This window comes from Ovis canadensis, chromosome 3 (genome assembly GCF_042477335.2).
Source record: "Ovis canadensis isolate MfBH-ARS-UI-01 breed Bighorn chromosome 3, ARS-UI_OviCan_v2, whole genome shotgun sequence".
In the NCBI taxonomy this organism is placed as follows: Eukaryota; Metazoa; Chordata; class Mammalia; order Artiodactyla; family Bovidae; genus Ovis; species Ovis canadensis.
This window is the reverse complement of record NC_091247.1, coordinates 56,584,940-56,612,133: the sequence shown is the minus strand read 5'-3', so window position 1 is coordinate 56,612,133 and position 27,194 is coordinate 56,584,940. Positions and strand designations below refer to the sequence as shown.

The 27,194-nt window shown below is 40.2% G+C and overlaps 1 protein-coding gene across 1 annotated transcript in view; it reads right to left on the bottom strand.

Annotated features, from left to right (window-relative positions):
- Nucleotides 1-27,194, bottom strand: part of DNAH6 (dynein axonemal heavy chain 6) — a 286,898-nt gene that overhangs the window by 150,387 nt on the left and 109,317 nt on the right. The window contains exons 30-35 of the mRNA XM_069583083.1: nucleotides 22,183-22,320; nucleotides 20,839-21,006; nucleotides 18,065-18,213; nucleotides 15,924-16,031; nucleotides 9,698-10,253; nucleotides 8,642-8,764 (exon numbers count right to left, since the gene is read on the bottom strand). Coding sequence (XP_069439184.1) covers nucleotides 8,642-8,764; nucleotides 9,698-10,253; nucleotides 15,924-16,031; nucleotides 18,065-18,213; nucleotides 20,839-21,006; nucleotides 22,183-22,320 — 1,242 coding nt within the window. The remainder of the gene's footprint in view (nucleotides 1-8,641; nucleotides 8,765-9,697; nucleotides 10,254-15,923; nucleotides 16,032-18,064; nucleotides 18,214-20,838; nucleotides 21,007-22,182; nucleotides 22,321-27,194) is intronic.

The window sequence follows — 27,194 nt, the reverse complement described above, 5'->3', positions numbered from 1 at the left end:
ACACACACGTATTTATTTTATAATCATTTGTTAAACTGGCAACATGTATTTCATACAGGCTTCTATACTGATGATTATCTTTCATAATTAAGAACAATGAAAAAAGTATAAAAAGAAGCATTTAAAATATTTATTCAAGGTAAAGGACCAAAGATTTAAAAAAGAATGTTGCCCCCTCACCACTTTTATTAACATTGTACTGAAAGTCTTAGCTAACGTGATAGGACAATAAAAGGGGAAAAAAGTATACAGATTGAGAAGAAAGAAAAAAAAATTGTCTTTACAATTATCCATACAAAAAATCCCAAAGAATTGAAACAAAACTCCTCAAACTAGTAAGTATAGTAAAGTTGTAGGATACAAGGTAAATATACAAAAGTCAATTGCTTTTTTATATATCAACAGTGAATAATAATTTGAAACTGAAACTACAAAATCATTTAATTAGTATAAAAAATATTGGCATATTTTAAACAAAATATTTCCAAGAGGAAATGTGAGGAAAACAACACAATTCTGATGAAAGAAAACAAAGAACATCTAAGTAAATGGAGAGATTGTGCATGGATATAAAGACTCAATACTGTGAAGATGTTAGTTGCTACCAACTTGATCTATAGATCTGATGCAATCTGAATCAAAATCCCAGTAATTTACTTTGGAGAGAGCAACAAAGTGAATCTTACATTTATAAGGAGAGGGAAAAGGACCAGGTAGCTTCTCCCGGCCGCCACCTCTGGCCTCGGGTGTGGGGTAGCTCCTCTCGGCCACTCCTGCGCCATCGCAGCCTGGCACTCTCAGCCGTCGCCCCTGACCTCGGACGTGGGGTAGCTCCTCTCGGCTGCCGCCCCTGACCTCGGGCAAGGGGTAGTTCCTCTCGGCCATGCTGCTGTGCGGTCCATCGCAGCCTGTGCGCTACTGCGGTGGCTGCAGAAGCAGTGGCTGCACTGGTGCAGGAGGGCCGAGAGGAGCTACTCCACGTTCAAGGTCAGGAGGGGCGACGGTGAGGAGATAGCCCTCATCCATGGTAAGGAGCAGCGGCTGCGCTTTGCTGGAGCAGCCGTGAAGAAATACCCCACGCCCAAGGTAAGGGAAATTCAAGTAAGACAGTGGGTGTTGAGAGAGGGCATCAGAGGGCAGACACACTGAAAGCATACTCACAGAAAACAAGTCAATCTAATCACATGGACCACAGCCTTGTCTAACTCAATGAAACTAACCATGTCGTGTGGGGCCACCCAAGACGGGTGGGGTCATGCTGGAGAGGTCTGACAGAATGTGGTCCACTGGAGAAGGGAATGGCAAATCACTTCAGTATTCTTGCCTTGAGAACCCCGTGAACAGTATGAAAAGGCAAAATGATAGGTTACTGAAAGAGGAACTCCCCAGGTTGGTAGGTGCCCAGTATGCTACTGAAGATCAGTGGAGAAATAACTACAGAAAGAATGAACGGATGGAGCCAAAGCAAAAACAATACCCAGTTGTGGAAGTGACTGGTGATAGAAGCAAGGTCCGATGCTGTAAAGACCAATATTGCATAGGAACCTGGAATGTTAGGTCCATGAAATTGGACCTAATTGGAAGTGGTCAAACAGGAGATGGCAAGAGTGAACATCGACATTCTAGGAATCAGAGAACTAAAATGGACTGGAATGGGTGAATTTAACTCAGATGACCATTGTATCTACTACTGCATGCAAGAATCCCTTAGAAGAAATGGAGAAGCCATTATGGTCAACAAAAGAGTCCAAAATGCAGTACTTGGATGCAATCTCAAAAATGACAGAATGATCTCTGTTTGTTTCCAAGGCAAATCATTCAATATCACAGTAATCCAAGTCTATGCCCCAACTAGTACTGCTGAAGAAGGTGAAGTTGAACATTTCTATGAAGACCTACAAGACCTTTTAGAACTAACACCCAAAAAAAGATGTCCATTTCAGGGGACTGGAACACAAAAGTAGGAAGTCAAGAAACACCTGGAGTAACAGGAAAATTTGGCCTTGGAATGAGGAATGAAGCAGGGCAAAGGCTAATAGAATTTTGCCAAGAAAATGCACTGGTCATAGCAAACACCCTCTTCCAGCAACACAAGAGAAGACTCTACACATGGACATCACCAGACGGTCAACACCGAAATCAGACTGATTATATTCTTTGCAGCCAAAGATAGAGAAGCTCTATAGCAGCCAGCAAAAACAAGACCGGGAGCTGACTGTGGCTCAGATCATGAACTCCTTATTGCCAAATTCAGACTTACATTGAAGAAAGTAGGGAAAGCCACTAGACCATTCAGATATGACCTAAATCAAATCCCTTATGATTGATTATACAGTGGAAATGAGAAATAGATTTAAGGGACTAGATTTGATAGATAGAGTGCCTGATGAACTATGGATGGAAGTTCACGACACTGTACAGGAGACAGGGATCAAGACCATCCCCATGGGAAAGAAATGTAAAAAAGCAAAATGGCTGTCTGGGGAGGCCTTACAAATAGCTGTGAAAAGAAGAGAAGTGAAAAGCAAAGGAGAAAAGGAAAGATATAAACATCTGAATGCAGAGTTCCAAAGAATAGCAAGGAGACATAAGAAAGCCTTCCTCAGTGATCAATGCAAAGAAATAGAAGAAAACAACAGAATGGGAAAGACTAGAGACCTCTTCAAGAAAATTAGAGATACCGAGGGAACATTTCATGCAAAGATGGGCTTGATAAAGGACAGAAATGGTATGGACCTAACAGAAGCAGAAGATATTAAGAGGTGGCCAAAATACACAGAAGAACTGTACAAAAAATATCTTCAAGACCTAGATAATCACAATGGTGTGATCACCCACCAAGAGCCAGACATCCTGGAATGTGAAGTCAAGCGGGCCTTAGAAAGCATCACTACAAACAAAGCTAGTGGAGGTGACGGAATTCCAGTTGAGCTATTTCAAATCCTGAAGGATGATGCTGTGAAAGTGCTGCACTCCATATGCCAGCAAGTTTGGAAAACTCAGCAGTGGCCACAGGACTGGAAAAGGTCAGTTTTTATTCCAATCCCAAAGAAAGGCAATGTCAAAGAATGCTCAAACTACCGCACAATTTCACTCATCTCACACGCTTGTAAAGTAATGCTCAAAATTCTCCAAGCCAGGCTTTAGCAATATGTGAACTGTGAACTTCCAGATATTCAAGCTGGTTTTAGAAAAGGCAGAGGAAACAGAGATCAAATTGCCAACGTCCGTTGGATCATCGAAAAAGCAAGAGAGTTCCAGAAAAACATCTACTTCTGCTTTATTAACTATGCCAAAGCCTTTGACTGTGTAGACCACAATAAACTGTGGAAAATTCTGAAAGAGATGGGAATACCAGACCACCTGACCGGCCTCTTGAGACACCTGTATGCAGGTCAGGAAGCAAGAGTTAGAATTGGACATGGAACAACAGACTGGTTTCAAATAGGAAAAGGAGTATGTCAAGGTTGTATATTGTCATCCTGCTTATCTAACTTCTATGCAGAGTACATCATGAGAAACGCTGGACTGGAAGAAGCACAAGCTGGAATCAAGATTGCTGGGAGAAATATCAATCACCTCAGAGATGCAGATGACACCACCCTTATGGCAGAAAGTGAAGAGGAACTAAAAAGCCTCTTGATGAAAGTGAAAGAGGAGAGTGAAAAAGTTGGCTTAAAGCTCAACATTCAGAAAATGAAGATCATGGCATCTGGTCCCATCACTTCATGGGAAATAGATGGGGAAACAGTGGAAACAGTGTCAGACTTTATTTTGGGGGGGCTCCAAAATCACTGCAGATGGTGACTGCAGCCATGAAATTAAAAGACGCTTACTCCTTGGAAGGAAAGTGATGACCAACATAGATAGCATATTGAAGAGCAGAGACATTATTTTGCCAACAAAGGTCCATCTAGTCAAGGCTATGGTTTTTCCAGTGGTCATGTATGGATGTGAGAGTTGGACTGTGAAGAAAGCTGAGTGATGAAGAATTGATGCATTTGAACTGTGGTATTGGAGAAGACTCTTGAGAGTCTCTTGGACTGCAAGGAGATCCAACCAGTCCATTCTAAAGGAGATCAGTCCTGGGTGTTCATTGGAAGGACTGATGCTAAAGCTGAAACTCCAGTACTTTGGCCACCTCATGGGAAGAGTTGACTCATTGGAAAAGACTGATGCTGGGAGGGATTGGGGGCAGGAGGAGAAGTGGACGACAGAGGATGAGATGCCTGGACGGCATCACAGGCTCGATGGACATGAGTTTGAGTGAACTCTGGGAGCTGATGATGGACAGGGAGGCCTGGTGTGCTGCAATTCATGGGGTCGCAAAGAGTCGGACATGACTGAGCAACTGAACTGAATTGAAAAGGCATGGAATAGTGAACACAGTATTGGAGAACAAAGTAGAACTGACACTACCTGGCAAGACTTACTGTGAAGCTACAGTAATTGACAGTGTGATATTGGCAAAATAATTAGACAAATAGGTTAGTGGTGTTAGAGCCCATAGAAGACTCATACAAATACAGCAACCTGATCTTTCACAAAGGGACAAAAGCAATCCAGTGGAGAAGCAATGGTGTTTTCAACAACGGTGCTTGAATTGGGCATCTGCATGCTAAAGAGAGAGAGAGAGAGAATCCAGACATTGATAGTACGGCTTTCAGAAAAAGTAACTCCAAATGGATCATAAACCTAAACATAAAATGCATAACCATCAACTCTTAGAAGGTAACAGAGGAAAATATTATTTAGGTGACTTTCAATTTGGAAATAAGTTTTAAGATATAATACCAAAAACACAAACCATGCAAGACAAGTTAGACCACTAAAATTAAAAATGTGTGTGCTGTGAAAGATATTATTTGAAAAAAATGAAAAGAAAGGCAGACTTGGAGAAAATACCTGCAAAATACATACAAAGAACCTGTATCCAAAATATATAAAGAACTCCCAAAACTCAGTAACAAGGAAACATACAACCCAATAATAAGTGGGCAAAAGATGTGGACAACTCATCAAAGAAGATATATAGATGGCAAATAAACATATGAAAAGACACTCAACATCTTATAAAAGAAAACTACTCACTGAAAGCAAAATGAGCTACAAATACACGTGAGTTGCATTAGTTGCTCAGTTGTGTCTGACTCTGTGACCCCAAGGACTGTACCCCACCAGGCTCTTCTGTTCATGGGATTGTCCAGGCAAGAATACTGGAGTGGATTGCCATTACTTTCATATTAGAATGGCTAAAATCTAAAACACTATACCACTACATGCTGGTGAGGATGTAGAGTAACAAAGTTCTTTGGAATGCATAATAGTACAGCCACTTTGGAAGACAGATCGGAAGTTTCTTTACAGTTTCACCATATGATTGAGAAATCACAGTCCTAGGTATTTATCCATATGAGATGAAGTCTTTTGTCTACACAAAAACATATATGAATGTTTATGTGAGCTTTATTAGTAATTGCCAAAACTTGGAAACTTTGAGATGTCTTTCAGTAGGTGAGTGGATAAACTTGGTAAGTGATAAACTTCAGCATACAATAACACTGAATATTATTCAGTACTAAAAAATGAGCTATCAAGCCACAGTAAGACATGGAGGAACTGGAAATACATATTACTAAGTGAAAAGAAGTCAATCTGGAAAAGCTACAGACCATATAATTCCAACTATATGATGTTTTGGAAAAGGCTAAACTATGGAGACAGGGAAATCAGTAATGTCAGGGGTTGGGAGAGGGTGTGGATGGACAAACAGGTGGAGCACAGATTTCTTGGGCAGTGAAACTATTCTGCATAATACATGATATATTCATTTAGCAAAATTCATAAAACTGCACAACACAGAGTGAATCATAATTTAAACCATGGACTTTAGTTCATAAGAATGTATCCATATTGGTTCATCAATTTTAACAAATGTACCCACATAAATGTGCTTAGTCACTCAGTCTTGTCTGACTCTTTGCAACCCTATGGACTATAGTCCACCAGGTTCCTCTGTCCCTGGAATCCTCCAGGCAAAAATACTGGAGTAGGTAGCCATTCCCTTCTCCAGGGGATCTTCCTGACTCAGGGATCAAACCAGTGTCTGCTGGCAGATTCTTTTCCATCTGAGCCACCAGGGAAGCCCACTCACACCAAAGAAAAATGCTAATAAAAGTGGGGACTGTGTTTGGAGGAGAGAAAGCATATGCTAACTCTCTGTACTTTATGTTAAATTTTTCTGTAAACCTAAAACTGTTCTGAATAATAAAATCTATTTAAAAAGTAAATTCAGAAAGGTTAACATGATAGTCTCAATTCTGAGAATTACTTTCTTTAACAAGGTTTTCTGTTCATTTGCTGTACATATGAAACAAATATTGTAAATCACAATATTGTGAATCAACTATACTCCAGTAAAAATTTCAAAAAAATAGGGTACTCTAAAATGGTATAGATGAACTTATTTGCAAAGCAGAAATAATAGACACACAAACATAGAGAACAAACATATGGATACCAAGGTGGGGAGTGGGTATGGGATGGATTGGGAGATTGCGATTGACATGTATACACCAGTGTGTATAAAATAGATAACTAATGAGAATAGACTGTTTACTACATGGAACTCTACTCAATGCTCTATAGTGAGCTAAATGGAAAGGAAATACAAGTAAGAGGGGACACATGTATATGGGTGGCTAATTCACTTTGCTGTACAGCAGAAACTAACACAACATTGCAAAGCAACTATACTCCAACAAAAAATGTCAATTATACCTCAATAAAGGTGTTTTTAAAGAAGCTGACTATGGGGGGAAAAGTAAGGTGCCCTGAGAGTAGGTCACAATATTCTTAAAATGTTGATGCCTAAGAGTGAAGAAAACAATAGTTCTCTGATTCATCTTTGGAGGGGGAGAGGCAGAAAAATGGCTTTCTCAGAAATGGCAATTGAGATGAGATGGGGGAAAACATTTAAAAAGATTGCTTATTAAGTTAAGTGGAGTGGGCTGTCATTTCCTTCTCCAGGGGATCTTCCCAACCCAGGGATCAAACCGGAGTCTTTTGCATCTCCGGCATTGGCAGGCAGATACTTACCACTGAGCCATCCTGGGAAGCCCTTATTAAAGTAAAGAGAAATCCTATTTTAGAATAGAGAGGATATAGAAGAACTGCCTTGTTCTGAATAACATAAAAGGTTTTCTTCACTTTGGGTGGAATCCTACCTCTCAGGTTAGAATGCATCTTAGATAAGGGGCCTAAGATTGAGTCAAAGCTATGGTTTTTCCAGTAGTCATATATGGATGTGAGATTGGGCCATAAAGAGATGGAGAAGGCGATCGCACCCCACTCCAGTACTCTTGCCTGGAAAATCCCATGGATGGAGGAGCCTGGTGGGCTGCAGTCCATGGGGTCATGAAAAGTCCATAGAAAAGGGGCCTAAGATTGAGTCAAACCTATGGTTTTTCCAGTAGTCATGTATGGACGTGAGATTGGGCCATAAAAAGAACTGAGTGCCAAAGAATTGATGCTTTCGAACTGTGGTGCTGGAAGACTCTTGAGTGTCTCTTGGATAGTGAGATCAAACCAGTGAATCCTAAAGGAAATCAACCCTGAATATTCACTGGAAGGACTGGTGCCGAAGCTGAAGCTCCAATAATTTGGCCACCTGATGTGAAGAGCTGACTCATTGGAAAAGATCCTGATGCTGGGAAAGACTGAGAGCAAGAGGAGAAGAGGGCAACAGAGGATGAGATGGTTGGATGGCATCACTGACTCAATGGACATGAGTTTGAACAAACTCTGGGAGATAATGGACAGGGAAGGCTGGCGTGTTGCAGTTCATGGGGTTGAAAAGAGTCGGACATGACTTAGTGACTGAACAACAGCAACAACAAGGCTGAATGGGAAGCTAAACTGGTTTTTTCTTCCTTCTGGCTCTCAGAGGCATTGTTGTTGTCGTGTAATTGCTAAGTCCTGTCCGACTCTTTTGTTCCCCCATGGACTGTAGCCTGCCAGGCTCCTCTGTCCATGGGATTTCCCAGGTAAGAATACTGGAGGGGGTTGTCATTTCCTTCTAGATGGAATCTTCTTGACTCAGGGATCAAACCAGAGTCTCTTGTATATCCTGCATTGGCAGGTGGATTCTTTAGCACTGAGCTGCCAGGGAAGCCCCTCGGCGGCATTAGGGGCTTCTAAAATCTAAAAACAAAGACCTGGCCTGGATTTAAGTGTTCTTTTCCTTCGTTGTGCTTCCCCTCATTAACTCAAGCCTTCTGCAGTCTTTTTTTTTTTTTTTAATGCCTTTCCTTGTTCTACCTGTGTTTGGGGAAACTAAAGGAAGTGTTTCTGTTTGTATTTGAGAGAACCCAGTTGAGGGTAGGGGAGGAACAAGGCAGGGTAGGCAGAAACCAGAGTGACTATGTGGGCTGGTGGGCTGAGGTCACAAATAATGAAGACAGCTATGGGGAGTATACAATCTCCTTGGAGGATCCCAAGAATTCAAGGGAGAGGGCCAGAAACAACACCGGGATTCCCTTCATCAAGCACAGTGAGGTCTTAATCAGTTGCTATCTGGGCCCTCGAGAAAAGGGTGAGCCCTGACAGAGGGAAAGGGTGGGGAGTGTCCAGTTGCACTTACTTTTTTAGAAACACTCCGCATCCAGGTTTTAACATAAGGCATCCACTTCAGTTCTTCAGGATCCACAAATACCATTCCACATCTACTGACTGTTGCAGGAGAGGCAACCTTTAGATCTTGCACCTAAAATTTTAAAAGGTGAACAAGAAATGGCTAACATGATACTTCCTTGTCCCTCCCAGTTCAATGCTAATAAATCACACATTTAAAGTTTAAGGTAACATACTGTTAGGTTTTGCATGCAAGAGAGTGGGAGAGCTATAAGTGATTTAAAATGGAGAAGGAAAGTTAAATGAGGCATGAGGAGAAATATACATATATATATATGACAGTATAGAAGGATACTGGAGAAGGAGATGGCAACCCACTCCAGTATCAGTATTTTTGCCTGGAGAATCCCATGGACAGAGGAGCCTGGCAGGCTACAGTCCATGAGGTGGCACAGAGTTGGAAAACAACCGAAGTGAAGGATGCTGTCAAATTCTTATGGGAAGGTATACATAGTTATTCCCTTCTTTTTCCTTCTTACCATTTTTATTCTTATATCCAATGCATAGCCTAGTACCTAGGACACAGTAGGTATTCAACTAATGTCTGATGAATGAACACAGCAGGGGTGGTATCTTCTGTAATACTTTGTAAAGTGTATTTGACCCGCATTCCTTTTCCAATCCCATTACCAAATAGTCATACCACAGAGGGATGACTTATTCTTCTTAAATGGAACAATTATTTTTAACTCGGAAAGCATTTCAAATCATGTAAAGACACTAATATGTATAACTACCTTCAAAGGGAAAGAAACAAGTAGTGGTGAAGACAGAATTTATTTTATTTCCCATTTATAGAGAGATAGGAACATTTGAGAGACTCTGGTTGTCAGAATGGAAAATCTATTATAAAAAGAAAATTTGATAAATATTTAGTGTATAAATGAAATACCATGGTAGGCCTTACAGATAATCAAAGAGACATCAGTAAGAGAAAAAAAAAATTAAATGATGTTATGCCAATCTAACAAATGATTTCACTCCACAGTAAGGAATATATATTTACCTCAAAAAGCATGTGGATTTGAGGTGTGAGTTTAATCCTCTCACTGTTAGCCAAGCAAAGCATCTTGTTATCATCCAGCACCGTATTCATATTTTCAATCCAAAGAGCATCTACTGGCCCATCACTGATGATCCATTTATGGTCTTCTGAAGTATCATTCACAGCCGCTCGGACACTTAGTGCCATTAAACCATCTTTCCATTCCAAGGTTACGTTATTAACTTCACCATACAATTCACCCATTGTAATTGATTTAGGATTAAGAACATACGTTTTAACTGGTTGGTAAAAGGGATTGTCTACACCAAGTTTTTGCAAATTCCCTAAAGTTTCTGCTAGTACTTGGTAAACTGTGGTCTTGCCACCTCCTGTTGGCCCAACTAACATTACACCATGCCTTACTAGCATCGTTTCATAGAACTGTATCACTTTTTTAACCATACATGCTTCAGGCTGAAGATTCTTTTTCTTCATGACATCTATAATTGTTGACTGCAATATACCATAATCATGTTCTGGAATTTGGACGCCAGGAAAAAGGTCAGATATGATTCCACTGGAAAAATAAAATAATAAAATAAAATAAAAAATAAAATAAAATCAATTAGGAACTACTGGCCATTGATATCCACCCATGTTACAATTAATTTTTTAAACATTACCAAGGTTCTTATTTTTCTCATTATCTTTTCCTCTAAACACACAGTGCTACATTATCTTATGTGTTGTACCAGAATCTATCATTTCTCTGATTTTTGTATGATTTTGCTTGTTCCTTGTACAGTGGACCAATGTTCTTAAGTATACTGGGAGCTTTTTGAGATAGAGAATATTTCTTACATTTTTGTATTATACACAGTACATGGCATAGTGCCAAACATACAGGCAATGATTTTTCAGTTTATTTTAAAAATTATATTTATAGCTCAACTTTTCCCAAAAAGCACTTATGTGTGATTATAATGGTATATAAATATTTAGAAAAAAAAAGGTGGAAATGGAGATAGAAAACCAGTACTATGTGAAAAAGGGAGTAAAGGAAAAAATGGACTCTTTCTATGGGAAACCAAATGGCTGTACGGGTGAAAAAGAAGTGAAACTCTTACACACGAAAAAACATTTGAGAAGCAGTAAATAATTTAATATAAAATGACAAGAAAAGTACAAGATGGGGGAGATAAAGATGATGGAGTAGGAGGATGTTGAGCTCACTTCCTTCCACAAATACATCAAAAATACATCGACATGTGAAGCAACTCTCACGAAAACAAACTGGAGACTTGCAGAAAGACTCTTCTACAACCAAGATTATAAAGAAAGAGTCACAAAGAGTTGGGTAGGAAGGGAAGAGAAAGAAGCAATCAGGTTGGTTGTGCCTGTTGGAGGGGACACAGAGGAGGAGGGGGCTTACATGGGCTTTGCGATCCTCCCTGAAGAGTGAGGGGTTCGAACCACATTGGGCACTGCCGTCCTAGGAGCTGATACTGGGAAGACAAGCCTCTTAGCTGATTTGAAAGCCAGTGAAACTAACAGCAGAGCTGTAAGAAACCTATATCCCACCTGTGAAGAGTGGTTGTTTATTCCAAGAACAAGAGAGAGGAAACAGAATGAAAGTGCCTAGGGCTCTGGCTGTCTCTCACAATCCTCACCCTTGACTTTGTGTCCCAACTCACAATGAGCACCTGCCACAGAACTGCCTGCTCTAGCACAGCTCCCCACTAGGGTGAAGGGTGCTACTTCTAAGGAGAGTGCACAGTTAGGGGGAAGGAGCAGGCTTGGATCCAGCACTGAATCTGAGCAGGGTGAGGATGGCTATTACTGGAGCTCTTGGAGGCAGTGGTCAGGAGTGTTCTGGAGCTCTGAGGTGCTGGGACTACCCCAGTGCTTGCCCAAGCCTGCACTTGGTACCCAATCTGGCCCCTCTTACTCCATCACTGCTCCTCTAGAGTAAAGGTACCAATGCTGGGAGAGGTAGATCACACACTTGGAAAAGAACCAGCTCAGACCCAACCCTCAGGGCTTCTGCTCCAGTATCTTGGGACCTGCCCCTGCTCCAATAGGGCAGTGTTGACCACTGAGAACAGGACAAGCCATGGCTCACATCTGACTCTGGCTCTAGCCAGAGAGAAAATTACAGGTCAATGTCTCTGATACTATACATGCAAAAATTCTCAACAATGATACACCAAAGATCAAGTTGAATTTATTCCCGGGGTGCAAGAATGGTTCAATATTTGCAATTCAATCAACGTGATACACCACATTAACAAAAGGAAAATAAAAATCACATGATCATCTCAACAGTCACAGAAAAAGCAATTAACAAAATACAAAAATCCATTCATGATAAAAACTCTCAAGAAACTTCACATAGAAGGAACATAATTCAGCATAATGAATGACACTTATGACAAACCCAAAGCTAACATTATACCCAGTGACAAAAAGCTGAAAACTTTCCCTTTAAAATCAGACCGAGACAAGTATGCCCACTTCTGTCACTTTTATTCTACATAGTATTGGACGTCCTTGTCACAGCAATCAGATTTGAAAAAGAAATAAAAGGAAAAATCCAGATTAGAAAGGAAGAAGTAAAACTGTCACTTTTTGCAGGTGACATCATATTATGCATAGAAAATCCTAAATACGTCACAAAAAATCTACTAGAACTCATTAATGAATTTGGTAAGGTTGCAGGATACAAAATTAACACACAGAAGCATGTTGCATTTCTATACACTAACAACAACCTATCAGAAATAGAATTATGAAAACAGTCTCATTTACATTCACATGAGAAAGCATAAAATATCTAGAGACAAATTTGCCTACAAAGGTAAAAGACCTATACTCAGAAAACTATAGGAAACAGAGGAAAGAAGCTGAAGAAGACACAAACAGATGGAAAGATACACCATGTTCATGAACTGGAAGAATCAATATTGTCAAAATGATCATCTACTCTATAGATTCAATGCAATCTCTCTCAGAATACCAATGGCAATTTTTCACAGAAATAGAACAAGTAGTTTTAAAATTTGTATGGAGATACAAAAGACTCCAAATAGCCAAAAATAATCTTGATAAAGAAGAAAAAAGCTGGAGTTATCACACTCCTTGACTTCCAACTATGCTAAAAAATGATAGTAATCAAAACAGTATGGTACTGGCCCCCAAACAAACTCATAGATCAGTGAAACAGAATAGAGAGCTCAAAAGTAAACCCATGCACTTATGGTCAGTTAACCTAAGACAAAGGAGGCAAGAATATATAAGGGAGAACAGATAGTCTTTTCAATAAGTGGTGCAGGGAAAACTGGGCAGTTGCATGTAAAACAATAACATTAGAACATTTTTCTCACACCATATAAAAATGAACTAAAAGTGGATTAAAGACATAAATGTAAGACTAGAAACCATTAATCTCTGAGAAGAAAACACAGGCAGAATACTCTTTGACACAAATTGTAGCAACATTTTTTTGGAATTGGTCTCCCAATGCAAAGGAAACAAAAGCAAAATTAAACAAACAGGACCTACTTAAATTTAAAAGATTTTCACAGCAAAGGAAACCACTGACAAAATGAAAGACTAACCTACTGAATGAGAGAATATTTGCAAATGATGAGGGGTTAATATTCAAAATATATAAATAGCTCATACAACTCAATATCAAAAGCAAACAAACCCAATTAAAAAATGGTCATTAAACCTGAATAGACATTTTTCCAAAGAAGACATACAGATGACCAATAGCCTCATGAAAAGATGCTCAACATCACTAATTATCAGAGAATGAAACTCTAAGCCACAATGAGATATCACCTCACACCTATCAGAATGGCTATCAGTGAAAAGACCACAAATAACAAATGTTGGTGAGGATATGGAGGAAAGGGAACCCTGTAAACTGTTGGTGGGAATGTAAGCTGGTGCAGCCACTATGGAAGACAGTATGGAGGGTCCTTAAAAAACTAAAACTATAACTGCCATATTATCCAGTAATTCCACTCTTAGATATATATTTGAAGAAAATGAAAACACTAATTTGAAAAGATATATTTGAAGAAAATGAAAACACTAATTTGAAAAGATATATGCAGCCTAATATTTATAGCAGCATTATCAAGAATTATTACAATAACCAAGGTATGGAAGCAACCGAAGAGTCGACCAACAGATAGATGGATAAAGGAGATTTTGTATGTATGGAATGTATGTTGGAATATTATCCAGCCATAAAAAATGAAATTTTGCCATTTGAAAAAATATGGGTGGACCTGGAGAGTATTATGCTTAGTGACATAAGTCAGACAGAGAAAGACAAATAATCTGTTATTACTTATACGTGGAATCTAAAAAATTAAACAAACTAGTAAATATAGCAAAAGAAAGAGACTCACAGATATAGAGAACAAACTAGCGGTTACCAGTGGTGAGAGGGAAGTGGGAGGGGCAAGATAGGGGTAGGGGGTGAAGAAGTACAAACTATTCTGTATAAAATAAAGAAGCTAAAGAATATATTTTTCAGCGCACAGAGTATAGCCAATATTTTATAATAACTTCAAATGAAGTATAATCTATAAAATATTCAATCACTATGCTATACACCTGAAATTAATACAATATTATAAATCAATTATACTTCAATAAAAAAGAGCAAGGGAAAAATACAAGAAGAAAATATAAGAGGTGAATTTATAGTACTATATTAAGAAAGTCTATCTCAAAAAGAGAAAAATTCTATAACTTTAAAAAAGTTGATCAAGTGAAAAAATAAAAACACACAAGGAAAAACCAAATTTCTGTGAGGTAAGAGGCTTTAAACGTAACTTAGAGTGAATTATATACTTAGAGAAATATTTCCAATGTTTTACCAGATAAAGTTCATGTTTTGTCACAAATTGCTAAGTAAAAGAATACAACAGATTAATGCTCTAAGAATAATAAATGACTAATGAACAGAAGAAATGATGCTCAGTGGTACTAACTAAATAATGTATATAAAAATAGGCTACTATTTTGGTATCTCTCTCTCAAACATATAAAAGGAAATGTGCATTTTCATAAATTTGTACCTATAAACATAAAGTGCCTTTGGAGGATGTACTGATAGGATCTATCTAAATTTAAAATGTCCATACCCCATGATCTCCGGAGTGTACTTCCTAGAATCTCACTTATAGCACTATCATAAGTGTGCAATCATTAATATATAGGAATTTTCATCACTGTGTTCTGGAAAAGTGCAAAGACACATATTCTGGCAATCAGGGGATCTGATGGTGGACAAAGGCAAAGAGGATCCTCAGTAAGGTCATAAATAGACATCCCACAATGACAGATGTGTATGACTGAAGGTCATTTTTGTTTTTAGGAGATTTATACTCTGGCAGAATTTTGAAATGAATTAGTGATAGAGGTATAGAAAAGTTGATGAAGGAATAAAAAACAAAAATCAAGATTAATAAATGCAGGAAAAATAAGAAGCAAGGTACTTTAATAAACAAGGGAAAGATAGCTCAGCTTTGGGTGATATTTATATCTCTAAAATAAATTATGGAAATCCTGTATATTGAGCTCCGGTTATATTGTCACATGACTACCCAGAGAGGATGGGTTGGTGGGGAGAGAAGTGTGTCCGTATCTTCACCTCTCTGTTAGTAACTTAACAACATCTAAAACGGAAAAGTCATGAAATGACACAAATGCGGTACCAAAAGATATGGATAGATATAGGAAAATGAAAGGACAAATAGATGAATTAAAAAGTTATTGTCTTTAGGAAGTGGGAGTTGGTAAAGGGCAGGAAACTATTGTTTTCCCTGAGAGTAACTTAAAATAGCATTTCATTTTTAAAACCACATACATATATGACTTGAATAAACATAAAACTCAGTAATGAAAGTAGAAATAGATAAAAGCAATCACACTGTGTTGAGACCCCAATCTACTTCTTTTGAGTCTGGAACTTCTCTTAGGTCAGGAATTTGTAACCAAATGCTACTTTGCATAGCATGCAGCTTGGTGGTCAATATGTTGAAAAAATAAATGATTGGATTGATGCTAAAACTTTAGTATCTTTATTTGAAACTAGCATTTAAAAAATTGCAATAAGTATCTCTAGAAAAGATAATACCTTGCTAGAGACTGACATGTTTGAAGATAAAGTATCCTTCACCTCTACATAGTAGTTATGCTTTCTCTGTAACACCTAGACATTTACCTGAATAGAATAGCATCATCTGTTAGGAATTTTGGCAAGTTAGAGTCCCGCAAAGCTCTTATTAACACCACATCTTCACTGAGGTCTGGGTTCTCTCTTTTTAAAGACCTAAATTTAAAGGAATAATTCAGATGACGTTGCAAGTATGTAATGTTGAACATGATTTTCTGAATCTCTGCGCTGGGGATTCTGCCTGCAGAAAGCTGTGGAGGGCACCCCACTGCCGATTCCTACTGGAAGGATGGGACCATTTTCCCTGGCATGCCCAGTGTCTATCTCCAAAACAACACATGGACAAGTCAGGCACAGGCTGCTTTGACTTGAAGAGAATGATAAGGACATTTTCTCAAGGACCTCCTATCAATCCAGACTTTATCCAACCTGAATTTATAGTTCTCTGAATACATTATGATGGTTCAGATCCCTGTCACTTTCTTTTCTCTTATCCCAGAATGGTTTTTTTCTGGCTCTCATTTTTCCTTCAAAACCCAGCTCAATCATTCCGTCTTCTAGAAAATTCCCTCCACCACCCACCTCAGTGAACCCCAGGGCACAGCACCATGGTTGCCCTCACACACTAACTAGTCTAATCTAGATGACTGCTCATTTGTCTGTCTTGCCCCTGGGTTGCAGTCATGTTCTCTGAGTACAAGTATGTCTGAACTCCTCAGTATCCTTCTTCCTTCAATGGCAATCCTGTAGAGAGGAGAAATATTGTATCTGAGAGGTTGAAGGAATGAACAGAGGGTAGAAAGGCAGGGTGATCTGTGCAGAAGCCAAGGGTATGGGAGCCAGGCAGAAGGGGCCCCATGTAAATAGAATCTAAGCCAGAGAGTCATCGCCTGATAGGAAGGAGCATATGAAAGACAGATTTCCCTCAGAGACTCTGGAGAGGTAGGGGTGTCAAGAGGTTATAAAGAGAGAAGCTAAGGCCTTAAGAGAAAAGGCTCTTGCTCTACTAGCTTTCCAGATGGTGCTAGGGGTAAAGAATCCGTTTGTCAATGCAGGAGATGTAAGAGAGGTGGGTTCGATCCCTGGGTTGGGAAGATCCACTGGAGAAGGAAATGGCAACCCGCTCCAGTATTCTTGCCTGGAGAATCCCATGGACATAGAAGCCTGGCAGGCTACAGTCCGTAGGGTCACAGAGTTGGACATGACTGAAAGCGACTTACCATGCGTGCATGCCACTAGAAACTAGAAAGAAGCCCAGCATTGGACCAGACTGTAGTGACAGAGGAGGGGGTCTAGGACATACGCTTGTACTGAAGATAACACTGAAGTTTCTCTGAATGCTTTAGGCTTTGTCAGTTGATGGGGATGACTTAATTGTGTATGTGCATGACAAAGTAAATGCCTTTTAATTCTCATCAGTTGGCTCAGATAGTAAAGAATCTGCCTGTAATGCAGGAGACCTGGGCTCAATCTCTGTGTTGGGGAGATCCCCTGGAGAAGGGAATGGCAACCCACTCGAGTATTCTGGCCTGGAGAATCCCGTGGACAAAGAAGCCTGGTAGGCTACTGTCCATGGGGTCACAAAGAGTTGGACATGACTGAGTGACCTTCACTTTCACTTTCACATCCTGGCTCATGGTGGTTAATTAAGCCTTTAATATGCTGAAACCCATACTGGATGTACCCATACTGGATGCATTCAGGTGAAAAAAAAAGCTAGCCAAAGCTTAACGGCAGCTATGTTGGTTCTCATAGCAGAGAACTGTTGTGAGATGCACAGAGATGCCCTCTTTCACTGTGGCGGGGGTGGGGTGGGGTGGGGTGTGTGTGTGTGTGTGTGTGTGTGTGTGTGTGTGTGTTAAGGTAAGAATGATAACAGTGGCAGCTAGCATTTATTAATTGTGTTGCTGGGAAAGACTGAAGGCAAAAGTAGAGGACAACAGAGGATGATATGGTAAGACAGCATCACCGACTCAATGGACACGAACTTGAGCAAACTCCAGGAGATAGTGGAGGACTGGGAAGACTGGTGTGCTGCAGTCCATGGGGTCTCAAAGAGTTGAACATGACTTAGCCATTGAACAACAACAACATGTTGCTTTAAGAGCCATCTGTGAATTACTCATGAAATGTATGAGTAATGCATGACACAGTTTGGAACTCAACTCTTGCCCACTTTGGTTTCTTACCCAGCCATGACCAGTACGGACTTTACAGCTCTCATGCCAAAGTCATAGTGATCCTGCTGAGAGAGCTGTTCACTGCAAAGCTTATACATCTGGGTCATTTTTCTTGCTAATATTTTACTGGATTCAAATCCTTCAGAATATAGAATTACCTAGAATGGAAAAAATATAATGCAATGCCTGATTATATTATACTGATAACAGCACAGTAGCATAATACCAATGCATTCAAAATCTAGTTAAGGTATTATATCTCTCCAAGTGGTGGTGGTTGTTGTCCAGTCGCTCAGTTGTGCACAATTCTTTGCACCCCCATGACTGAAGCATGCCAGGCTTTCCTGTCCTTCACCATCTCCCAGAGCTTGCTCAAACTCATGGCCATTGAGTCGGTGATGCCATCCAACCATCCATCCATCCGGTCCTCTGTCATCCCCTTTTCCTCCTGTCTTCAATCTTTCCCAACATCAGGGTCTTTTCCAATGAGTCAGTCCTTCACATCAGGTGGCCAAAGTATTGGAGCTTCAGCTTCAGCATCAGTCCTTCCAATGAACATTCAGGATTTATTTCCTTTACGACTGACTGGTGTGATCCCCTTGCAGTCCACGGGACTCTCAAGATTCTTCTCCAGCACAATTCAAAAACATCAGTTCTTTGGCACTCAGACTTATTTGTGGTCCAACTCTCACATCTGTACATGACTACGGAAAAACCATAGCTTTGACTAGACAGACCTTTGCTGACAAAGTAATGTCTCTACTTTTTAATATGCTGTCTAGGTTTGTCATAGCTTTTCTTCCAAGGAGCCAGTGTCTTTTAATTTCACAGCTGCAGTCACCATCTGCAGTGATTCTGGAGCCCAAGAAAATAAAATCTCTCATTGTTTCCATTGTTTCCCCATCTATTTGCCATGAAGTGACTGGACCAGATGCCATAATCTTAGTTTTTTGAATGTTGAGTTTTAAGCCAGTTTTTTCACTCTCCTCTTTCATTTTCATCAAGAGGCTCTTTAGTTCTCTTTCACTTTCTGCTGTAAGAGTGGTGTGGGATATTACATAGGGATGTCTGAGAATTGATTCTGCTCTCTTTCTATAGATGAAGATGTGGTCTTGTTATGTTTGGTTTGAGGAGCTGCAGAGCCCAGTGTGAAATATTCACATCATAAAGGCTGGATGGTGTTGTGAGCCTGAGTATAAAAGCAAGACTTGAACTTCCCTGATCTGACAGTCAGTGATACCCTCCCTTTAGGCTCCCTGAGAGTCAAGGAAAGCTATACAAAAATGAGCAGCCTCTTTCCTGCCCTAGGAGGCCACCATGCCTCTGACAAGTTTCTGTGCTCTTGGTTATATAAACCAATGATGATCATGGAGGGGGATGTGGACCCTTCTTCCAATGCATAATCTACTCGAGTCACTGCAGTTGGCCTTGGAATGAGAGTCGAGATGGTGCTGAGATTGCATGCTGGTGTCTGTTTTGCTCATTGCTCTATCACGACCTATTAGCACAGCGCTCTGGGCACTGAAGGTGATTAAAAATACTTACTGACAACAGACCCTGATTCATTTGATCTGTAAAAACAATAGGAATAGCTTTCAGAAGACTGGATTTTTAAATTTCTCCAATTGATTACTGAGTAATTTAACAATCGGACAAAACAGGAGATGTGAATACGATGTTGGACTGAGTTTCAAGCCTGGTTTTCTTCCTATTAGCTTTGGACAATGAGCAAGTCATTTACTGTCCTGTCCTCAGAGGGTCTAGCGTGAAGACGCCACCTGTCTTAGCTGCCCAGCACCCCATTTTACCCGCAGGGGCATTGCAAGACTCATGAGATGCTATAGGCATTATATTAATACTATTTAAAGTTGTAATTTTTCTAATGATAGGATTTGGCATGGTCTATTCTTAGGTAGTTACTTTTACTTCATTTGGAGGAATATTTTAAATTAGCTGTTGTCAGAAATTTACTAGCCATGGGAGTAACGTGCTTTCTGAGAAACTCCATTCTAAAAGAGGTGGTTTCCCTTGTGAACTGTAGCATTGAGCATGAAGGGCCTTCCAGAGTCTTGAAAATATCCTATATGTTGGTCTTGGTGATCACACAGGTGAATACATATATAAGGATTCTTTCAGTTGTACCCTTATGATCTGTGCACTTTACTGTATGTAAATTATACCTCAGTAAAAAGTCTCAAGAAAAATACATATAAGATTTAAATACACTGGTTATTAGCTAGTATGAAGAAACAAACAAACAAAAAACAGTTTAAATAGAAAGGTTCCTAGATAGAGAAGAAACAAATACAAACATAATTAACTTATTAATGATGGCTTTTTTTTTTTTTACTATATTGATACAAACTAGAAACAAATCACTGTCTTTCATTGTTAGTGATTGGTATTGTTTCTACTCAACACCCCTTGACTCTAATTAAAAAAAAAATGCAGCAAGAGAAGTGAGAATAATATAGTGTTTTTAGGATAATCAGAGACAAACTGATAAATTCCAATGAAATGGTTAATTAACTTCATTTATTTATTCCAGTTTTCAGGGCTTACAATATTCCAGATGGCAAACTGGACTTTGGGGATATAGCAGTTACACACACACACAACATTCTTAAGTGGTAACAATCATATCTACACACTTAAGAGAAAACAATACTGTATAACCTTGGCCAGAGTACATTCATAATGGAAACTTTCTACCATGATAGAAATCAAATACTAAATAAAAGAAACAAGCTTAAAGTTTTGCTGCTTTATAGTGTGAAGCTCACCTCTGCAATCAAGGCATAATTTGGAACCATCATTGCAAAGGGTCTAAACAGGGCTTTCAAATTATCTGGCAACTCAGTTCTGCCTGCATATCCAGGATTCATTGTGATGAAGGCTGCACAAGTCATAACCAACTTTATTTCTCGCCCCTCAAACATGAATCTAGAGAGCTGTTGAAAAGAAAGAGAAGATACAAGTTAACACTTCGCCATATATTTGTAAACTCTTCCCCATAATTACTGCTCGAGCACAAAACTTGTGTGACGTGCATTCAAGCAAAAACTACTGAATCCTATTGTTGGGAATGTTTTCCTCCTGATTTTGTCCTACTCACTCTCCCTCTCTTCTGGGCTAAGTATTTCTTGCTGTTTGCCTCCTTGCCCCTGCCTTGCCCCTGGTGTTTCCTCCTTCTTGGCCCAGTCATAATAAAATAAAAGAATAAATAATAACAAAAATAAAATAATTTAAAAAATTAAACAACTCACAAGGTTGTTCTGGTTTGTACCTGCTGAATACCGCCTGCCTTTTGGTGCCCTCAGGACCATAATTTTGCAAGGTCAACACAACAGAATGGTGGGGGGCTTGGTCCTACCCTTCACTGCCATCACCTTCTCAGCATAAAAGCCTTCTCCAGGAACATGCTCAAAGGGGCCAAAACAAATTTTGAAGCCACCCTAATATCTTCATCTGTCCCTACACTCCTTGGCTTTTCCAGTCCAGTGACTTCTGGACCTAGGACTCCTCTCTCATTTTTTTTTTTTTACCAGCAACAGGCTGAGACTAGGGGCTGTGAGGAAGGCAGTAGAGCCCAGAAGAGGCAGAATTAGAGAAACAGAACAGAGAAATCAATGTCAAAGGCAAGAACCAGAAAAATAAGAGAAAAATAAGAGGTGGAGGACAGAACAAGGGAGTACAAGCATGCATGTGTGTGCGTTGAGGGAGCAAAGAATAACAGGGTTCCATGAGGGCACAGACTGAGTCTCACCAACTCTATATCCCTAGGCCCCAGCACAGTGTCTGCCATAGAGTTGTTTATTGTGTTGCCTGGATGAGGAATTAATTCACCCAACTCAGTTCCACTGCTGCAGTACTCACCGATGACACTGGAAACATGGACTAGATAGGCTGAAGTTAGCACTGTCCTCCCTAAAATGCAACATGATGTAAGTTCGTTATGAACTTCTTCTTGTTCTTTAGTTGCTAAGTTGCGTCTGACTCCTTTGCGACTCTGGACTGTAGCCCACCAGGCTCTTCTGTCCATGATATTTTCAAGCCAAGAATACTACAAACTTAAGAAACATGATATCTATGGACTAGAAACATGATATCCATGCCCAGCCTCTTACCTTTGCAGCTTTGGCATTCCTGATGGTAATGAGCTGCTGAGCAATGACGGACAAAACTTCTATGTCAATCCGATTAAATTCATCAAAGCAGCACCAGGCTCCTGACTGTGCCAGACCACTGAAGAAGCGCCCCATCATCTGAAATCAAAAGAATGCCACTCAGCTCTGTACTGCAGAGCTGAACTCCTCCCAAAGTTAAATTCTGAGCTGAGGTATTAAAAAGATAACAGGTGGTATCTGCAAACAAGCAATAGGTTTCTGTGACTCCTGGGCCATGGCAGAGAAGACTCCTTTTTCTTGGAGGAAATATCTTTTTGCTGCTCTCTGAATGATTTGAGACTTTTTATTTTTAGACAAAATGACAATCTGACCTACTTTTTCATAATCCTCATTCACTTACGTAAATACAGTTTCTCAAAGAAACTGACACATAGAATGCTGCTGCTGCTGCTGCGTCGCTTCAGTCATCTCTGACTCTGTGCGACCCCATAGACGGCAGCCCACCAGGCTCCCCCGTCTCTGGGATTCTCCAGGCAAGAACACTGGAGTGGGTTGCCATTTCCTTCTCCAATGCATGAAAGTGAAAAGTGAAAGTGAAGTCGCTCAGTCGTGTCCAACCCTCAGCGACCTTCCAGGTTCCTCCGTCCATGGGCTTTTCCAGGCAAGAGTATTGGAGTGGGGTGCCATTGCCTTCTCCAGACACACAGAATAGACACAGTTAATTACTTAAGAGAACCTTGAAAACTTTGCTGATGGAGACTTTCGTCATCTTTACCAGGTACTATACATGGCAGGCAACACGCAGGAACAACTGAGCAGAAGGACAGTCACTTGAGCATGCTAAGTTGCTTCAGTCGTGTCTGACTCTCTGCGACCCTATGGACTGTAGCCCGCCTGGCTCCTCTGTCCATGGGATTCTCCAGGCAAGGATACTGGAGTAGATTGCTGTGGAAGATCCTTCTCCAGGGGATCTTCCTGATCCAGGGATTGAACCCACATCTCCTACATCTTCTGTGTTGGTAGGCAGCTTCTTTACTACTAGTGTCACGTGGGAAGCCCATACACAGGGTAACGTAATGGTGGTTAGTTTCTTCTATAGCAGAATCCTAGTGGTTCAGGAGAATGAATACATACCTGTGGCTATCTACTGAGGAAAGTTCCTTTAGAGACTTGAATTTTGGGTTAAGCATTAGTACAAAATTGCATCGTACCATACCATCATATCTCTTTGAAAACAGAGCTAATGGTTTTTTGTTTCAAGGTGGTCAGTTGAGCACACAGGGACAATATCCCTTTCTCTGGAATGACCATGTATGAAACACAGAACTCTCTCCATTTCTGTGTCTGCATTTGTACCTGCACCTACCTGATAAAAACATAATGGAAAGGAAAACCAGCAGCAGAAAGCAAGTTTTGAAAAAATATCGGGAAGATGGAAAGTTCATAAATACCGATTACTCAGCTGAGAAGGGCAGAATTCAGCCCAAGCCAGAAGGAAGGAAGAACTACCCTTCAGGAAGGTCTCCAAGAAACTCTGAACCCATCAGCAATACATGCAAGGAAAGCAGACAAGGTCCCAGTGCAATCCTTGGAAATTAGTCAAAGGTGAGTACTTGTAGTGATCAGGTTTGTGGGCCCTGCCTTTCTCTGTGCTTCTCTCTCCTCATTCCATGTAAACAGGGCTCTTGAGGCTGGCATTGCTGAATTTTCCCTCCAGAATAATATCCAAGGACTGCCTTGTTGAGAAAGGGGGAGATCTGTCTTTGGGAGACATCAGGAGATACTGGGAGAAGACATTAGGCTTGGGAGATAACAAAAGCAGAGAAAAGACAGATAACTTCAGACCTCCACATTACTCAACTGAGAGTCAAAAGGACAGACAGCTCCATCCATGAGTGAAACCCACTGAATTCTACTACTGTAGAAAAAAATCCTTGTTATTTTGGTATTTATAAAAGGTTTCTGGCTTCCTGGCTGCCCACGCCCACACCTTCTATGGGGAAGCCGGCCAGCCGAATATCTTACACTCTCACAGAGATCACAGGAGCTCTTTCATTGAAAGCAGGGGTGAAACAAGTTATTCTAAATGATCAACTCAGTCCCCCATCCACGCTTATGAACTAAGAAGTAAAGATCAACAGACATTTAAGAATAATCAACATCAAGAAAGAGAGAAGAAAAATAAACAAAATAAGCAACTCTGAAGAAAATGGAGGTAATTTGGGGGGACAAAAGAAAAAATTTAAAAATTCAAATGGAATTCTCAGAGAGATTTTAGAGGAAATGACATTATTATAGTATAAAACAAGATGCTTTTTAAAAAAGAGCCAGAGATAAGAAACAATCCTTGGAATGTAATTATAATACAGCCTAGATTACAAAAATGAAATAGATGGACTGAACAATGGAACATTTAAAGACCAAGCTGGCATTCTTTTTTGGCTGAGCAGCTTGTAGGATCTCAAATCCCCAACCAGGGGACACAGGACAGAAAGCTCACAATGATATTGGTCATCCAGCCACAACTTGCTCATGGAAGAGCTTTCAATGGTATACAAGGACTGATGGTCAACAGGAGACAAAAAGAAGAAAATTAAATGTGTCTCCGTTAGAGTGATGTTACATAGTCTCTACCATCTCTGTTGACCATGTACCATCTCTGTTGACCACTCATGCTGAAGTGAGCAGAAGTAGGACTCCAAGAAGGGGGAAAAGACATTTTTCAATAAAGGTGGGTCCCTACTGGCCTCTCTCTTAGAATCACTTAATTTTATTATTTTAAAAAGGGACTTAATTTTATTCCCTAGGCTGTTTTAGCATGACATACAGGTCCCCCTAGTTTCAGAACTCAATGCTAATATATTTGGGGGTACACTGGAAGCTCTCTTTCCCTTCATGTATACCTCCTAAAAGTCCACAAAAGGACTAGTGTCTAATGTCAGTAACTGCTTCTGTTATCAGCTACTTCTGTGGGAACTGACAGCTGGTTTGTCCTTCTCTTGTTCCTGCTCCTGGAAGAGGCATCCACATCCACCTGCCCTATTGGGATGGACGAGGTGGAGGTGGCACAGTGTCTCCTTCACACTGAGAAGTCTTTCTCCTCCCCCATGTCCAACTGGGAAGTTGGGAAGTTGCCAGGAATGACCTTTGTCTTTTTCTGAAGGTCCTCTACACCAGTGGTCCCCAGTCTTTTTGGCACAAGAGATGGATTTAATGGAAGACAATTTTTCCACAGACTGGGGGAGAGGGGATGGTTTCAGGACAATTCAAACACACTACATTTATTGTACACTTTATTTCTAATCTAATGCTACTGCTGGTATGACAGGAGGTACCAGTCCATGGCCCAAAGGTTGAGGATCTCTGTTCCACATCTTTCAGGAGATACACAACTCTTTAAATTAGACATTAACGTGCTATGGGAATACCAGACCACCTGACCTGCCTCTCGAGAAACCTGTATGCAGGTCAGGAAGCAACAGTTAGAACTGGACATGGAACAACAGACTGGTTCCAAATAGGAAAAGGAGTACATCAAGGCTGTATATTGTCACCCTGCTTATTTAACTTCTATGCAGAGTACATCATGAGAAACGCTGGACTGGAAGATGCACAAGCTGGAATCAAGACTGCCGGGAGAAATATCAATCACCTCAGATATGCAGATGACACCACCCTTATGGCAGAAAGTGAAGAGGAACTAAAGAGCCTCTTGATGAAAGTAAAAGAGGAGAGTAAAAAAGTTGGCTTAAAGCTCAGCATTCAGAAAATGAAGATCATGGCATCTGGTCCTATCATTTCATGGCAAATAGGTGGGGAAACAGTGGAAACAGTGGCTGACTTTATTTTCTGGGCTCCAAAATCACTGCAGATGGTGATTGTAGCCATGAAATAAAGAGACACTTACTCCTTGGAAGGAAAGTTATGACCAACATAGATAGCATATTAAAAAGCAGAGACATTACTTTGCCAACAAAGGTCCGTCTAGGGTATGGTTTTTCCAGTGGTCATGTAAGGATGTGAGAGTTGGGCTATAAAGAAAGCTGAGTGCCAAAGAATTGATGCTTTTGAACTGTGGTGTTGGAGAAGAATTTTGAGAGTCCCTTGGACTGCAAGATCCAACCAGTCCATCCTAAAGGAGATCAGTCCTGGGTGTTCACTGGAAAGACTGATGTTGAAGCTGAAACTCCAAAAATTTGGCCACCTGATGCGAAGAGCTGACTCATTGGAAAAGACCCTGATGCTGGGAGGGATTGGGGGCCCGAGGAGAAGGGGACGACAGAGGATGAGATGGCTGGATGGCATCACCAGCTCAGTGCACATGAATTGGGGTGAACTCCGGGAGTTGGTGATAGACAGGGAGGCCTGGCCTCCTGTGCCGTGATTCATGGGGTCGCAAAGAGTCGGACATGACTGAGCGACTGAACTGAACTGAACTGATGCTAAAACAGCAGTTTCTAAAGTGTCATCTGGGGACCGCTGCAAGTCCCAGAGTTTCTTTTAGGGGGTCTGTGAGGTCAAAGGACTCATTATAATTCTAAAATGTATTTGCCTTTTCAGTCTCATTCTCTCAGGAGAGAGCAGAATATGAAAAAGTTTCAGGTTTTCTCAGTATGTTGTTTCAGTTTCCACATCACAAGTGATCTTTAAGAAACTGCCACTTGCTAAGTATTGGCATAGTTTCAAAGAAGAATATCAGCAATTATCTGAAGAAGCTATTAGCCTATTCCTCTCTTTTAGTGTGTATATCTGTGTAAGACTAGATTTCTCTTCAAACACTTCAATCAAAATAACATATCTCAAAAGATTTGATGCAGAAGCCGATATTCCCCCATATGGAATTTGGCCATATCCTATTATACCAAACAAGAGATTTAAAAATATATAAAATAGTGTTGCTCTTCTCACTAAATTTTTGTTTTGAAAAATGGTATTTTTCTCAAAATATGTGTTTATGCTAACATGTAATAATTGATTATGGTTATTTTAAAACAGGTAAATATTTAAGATGC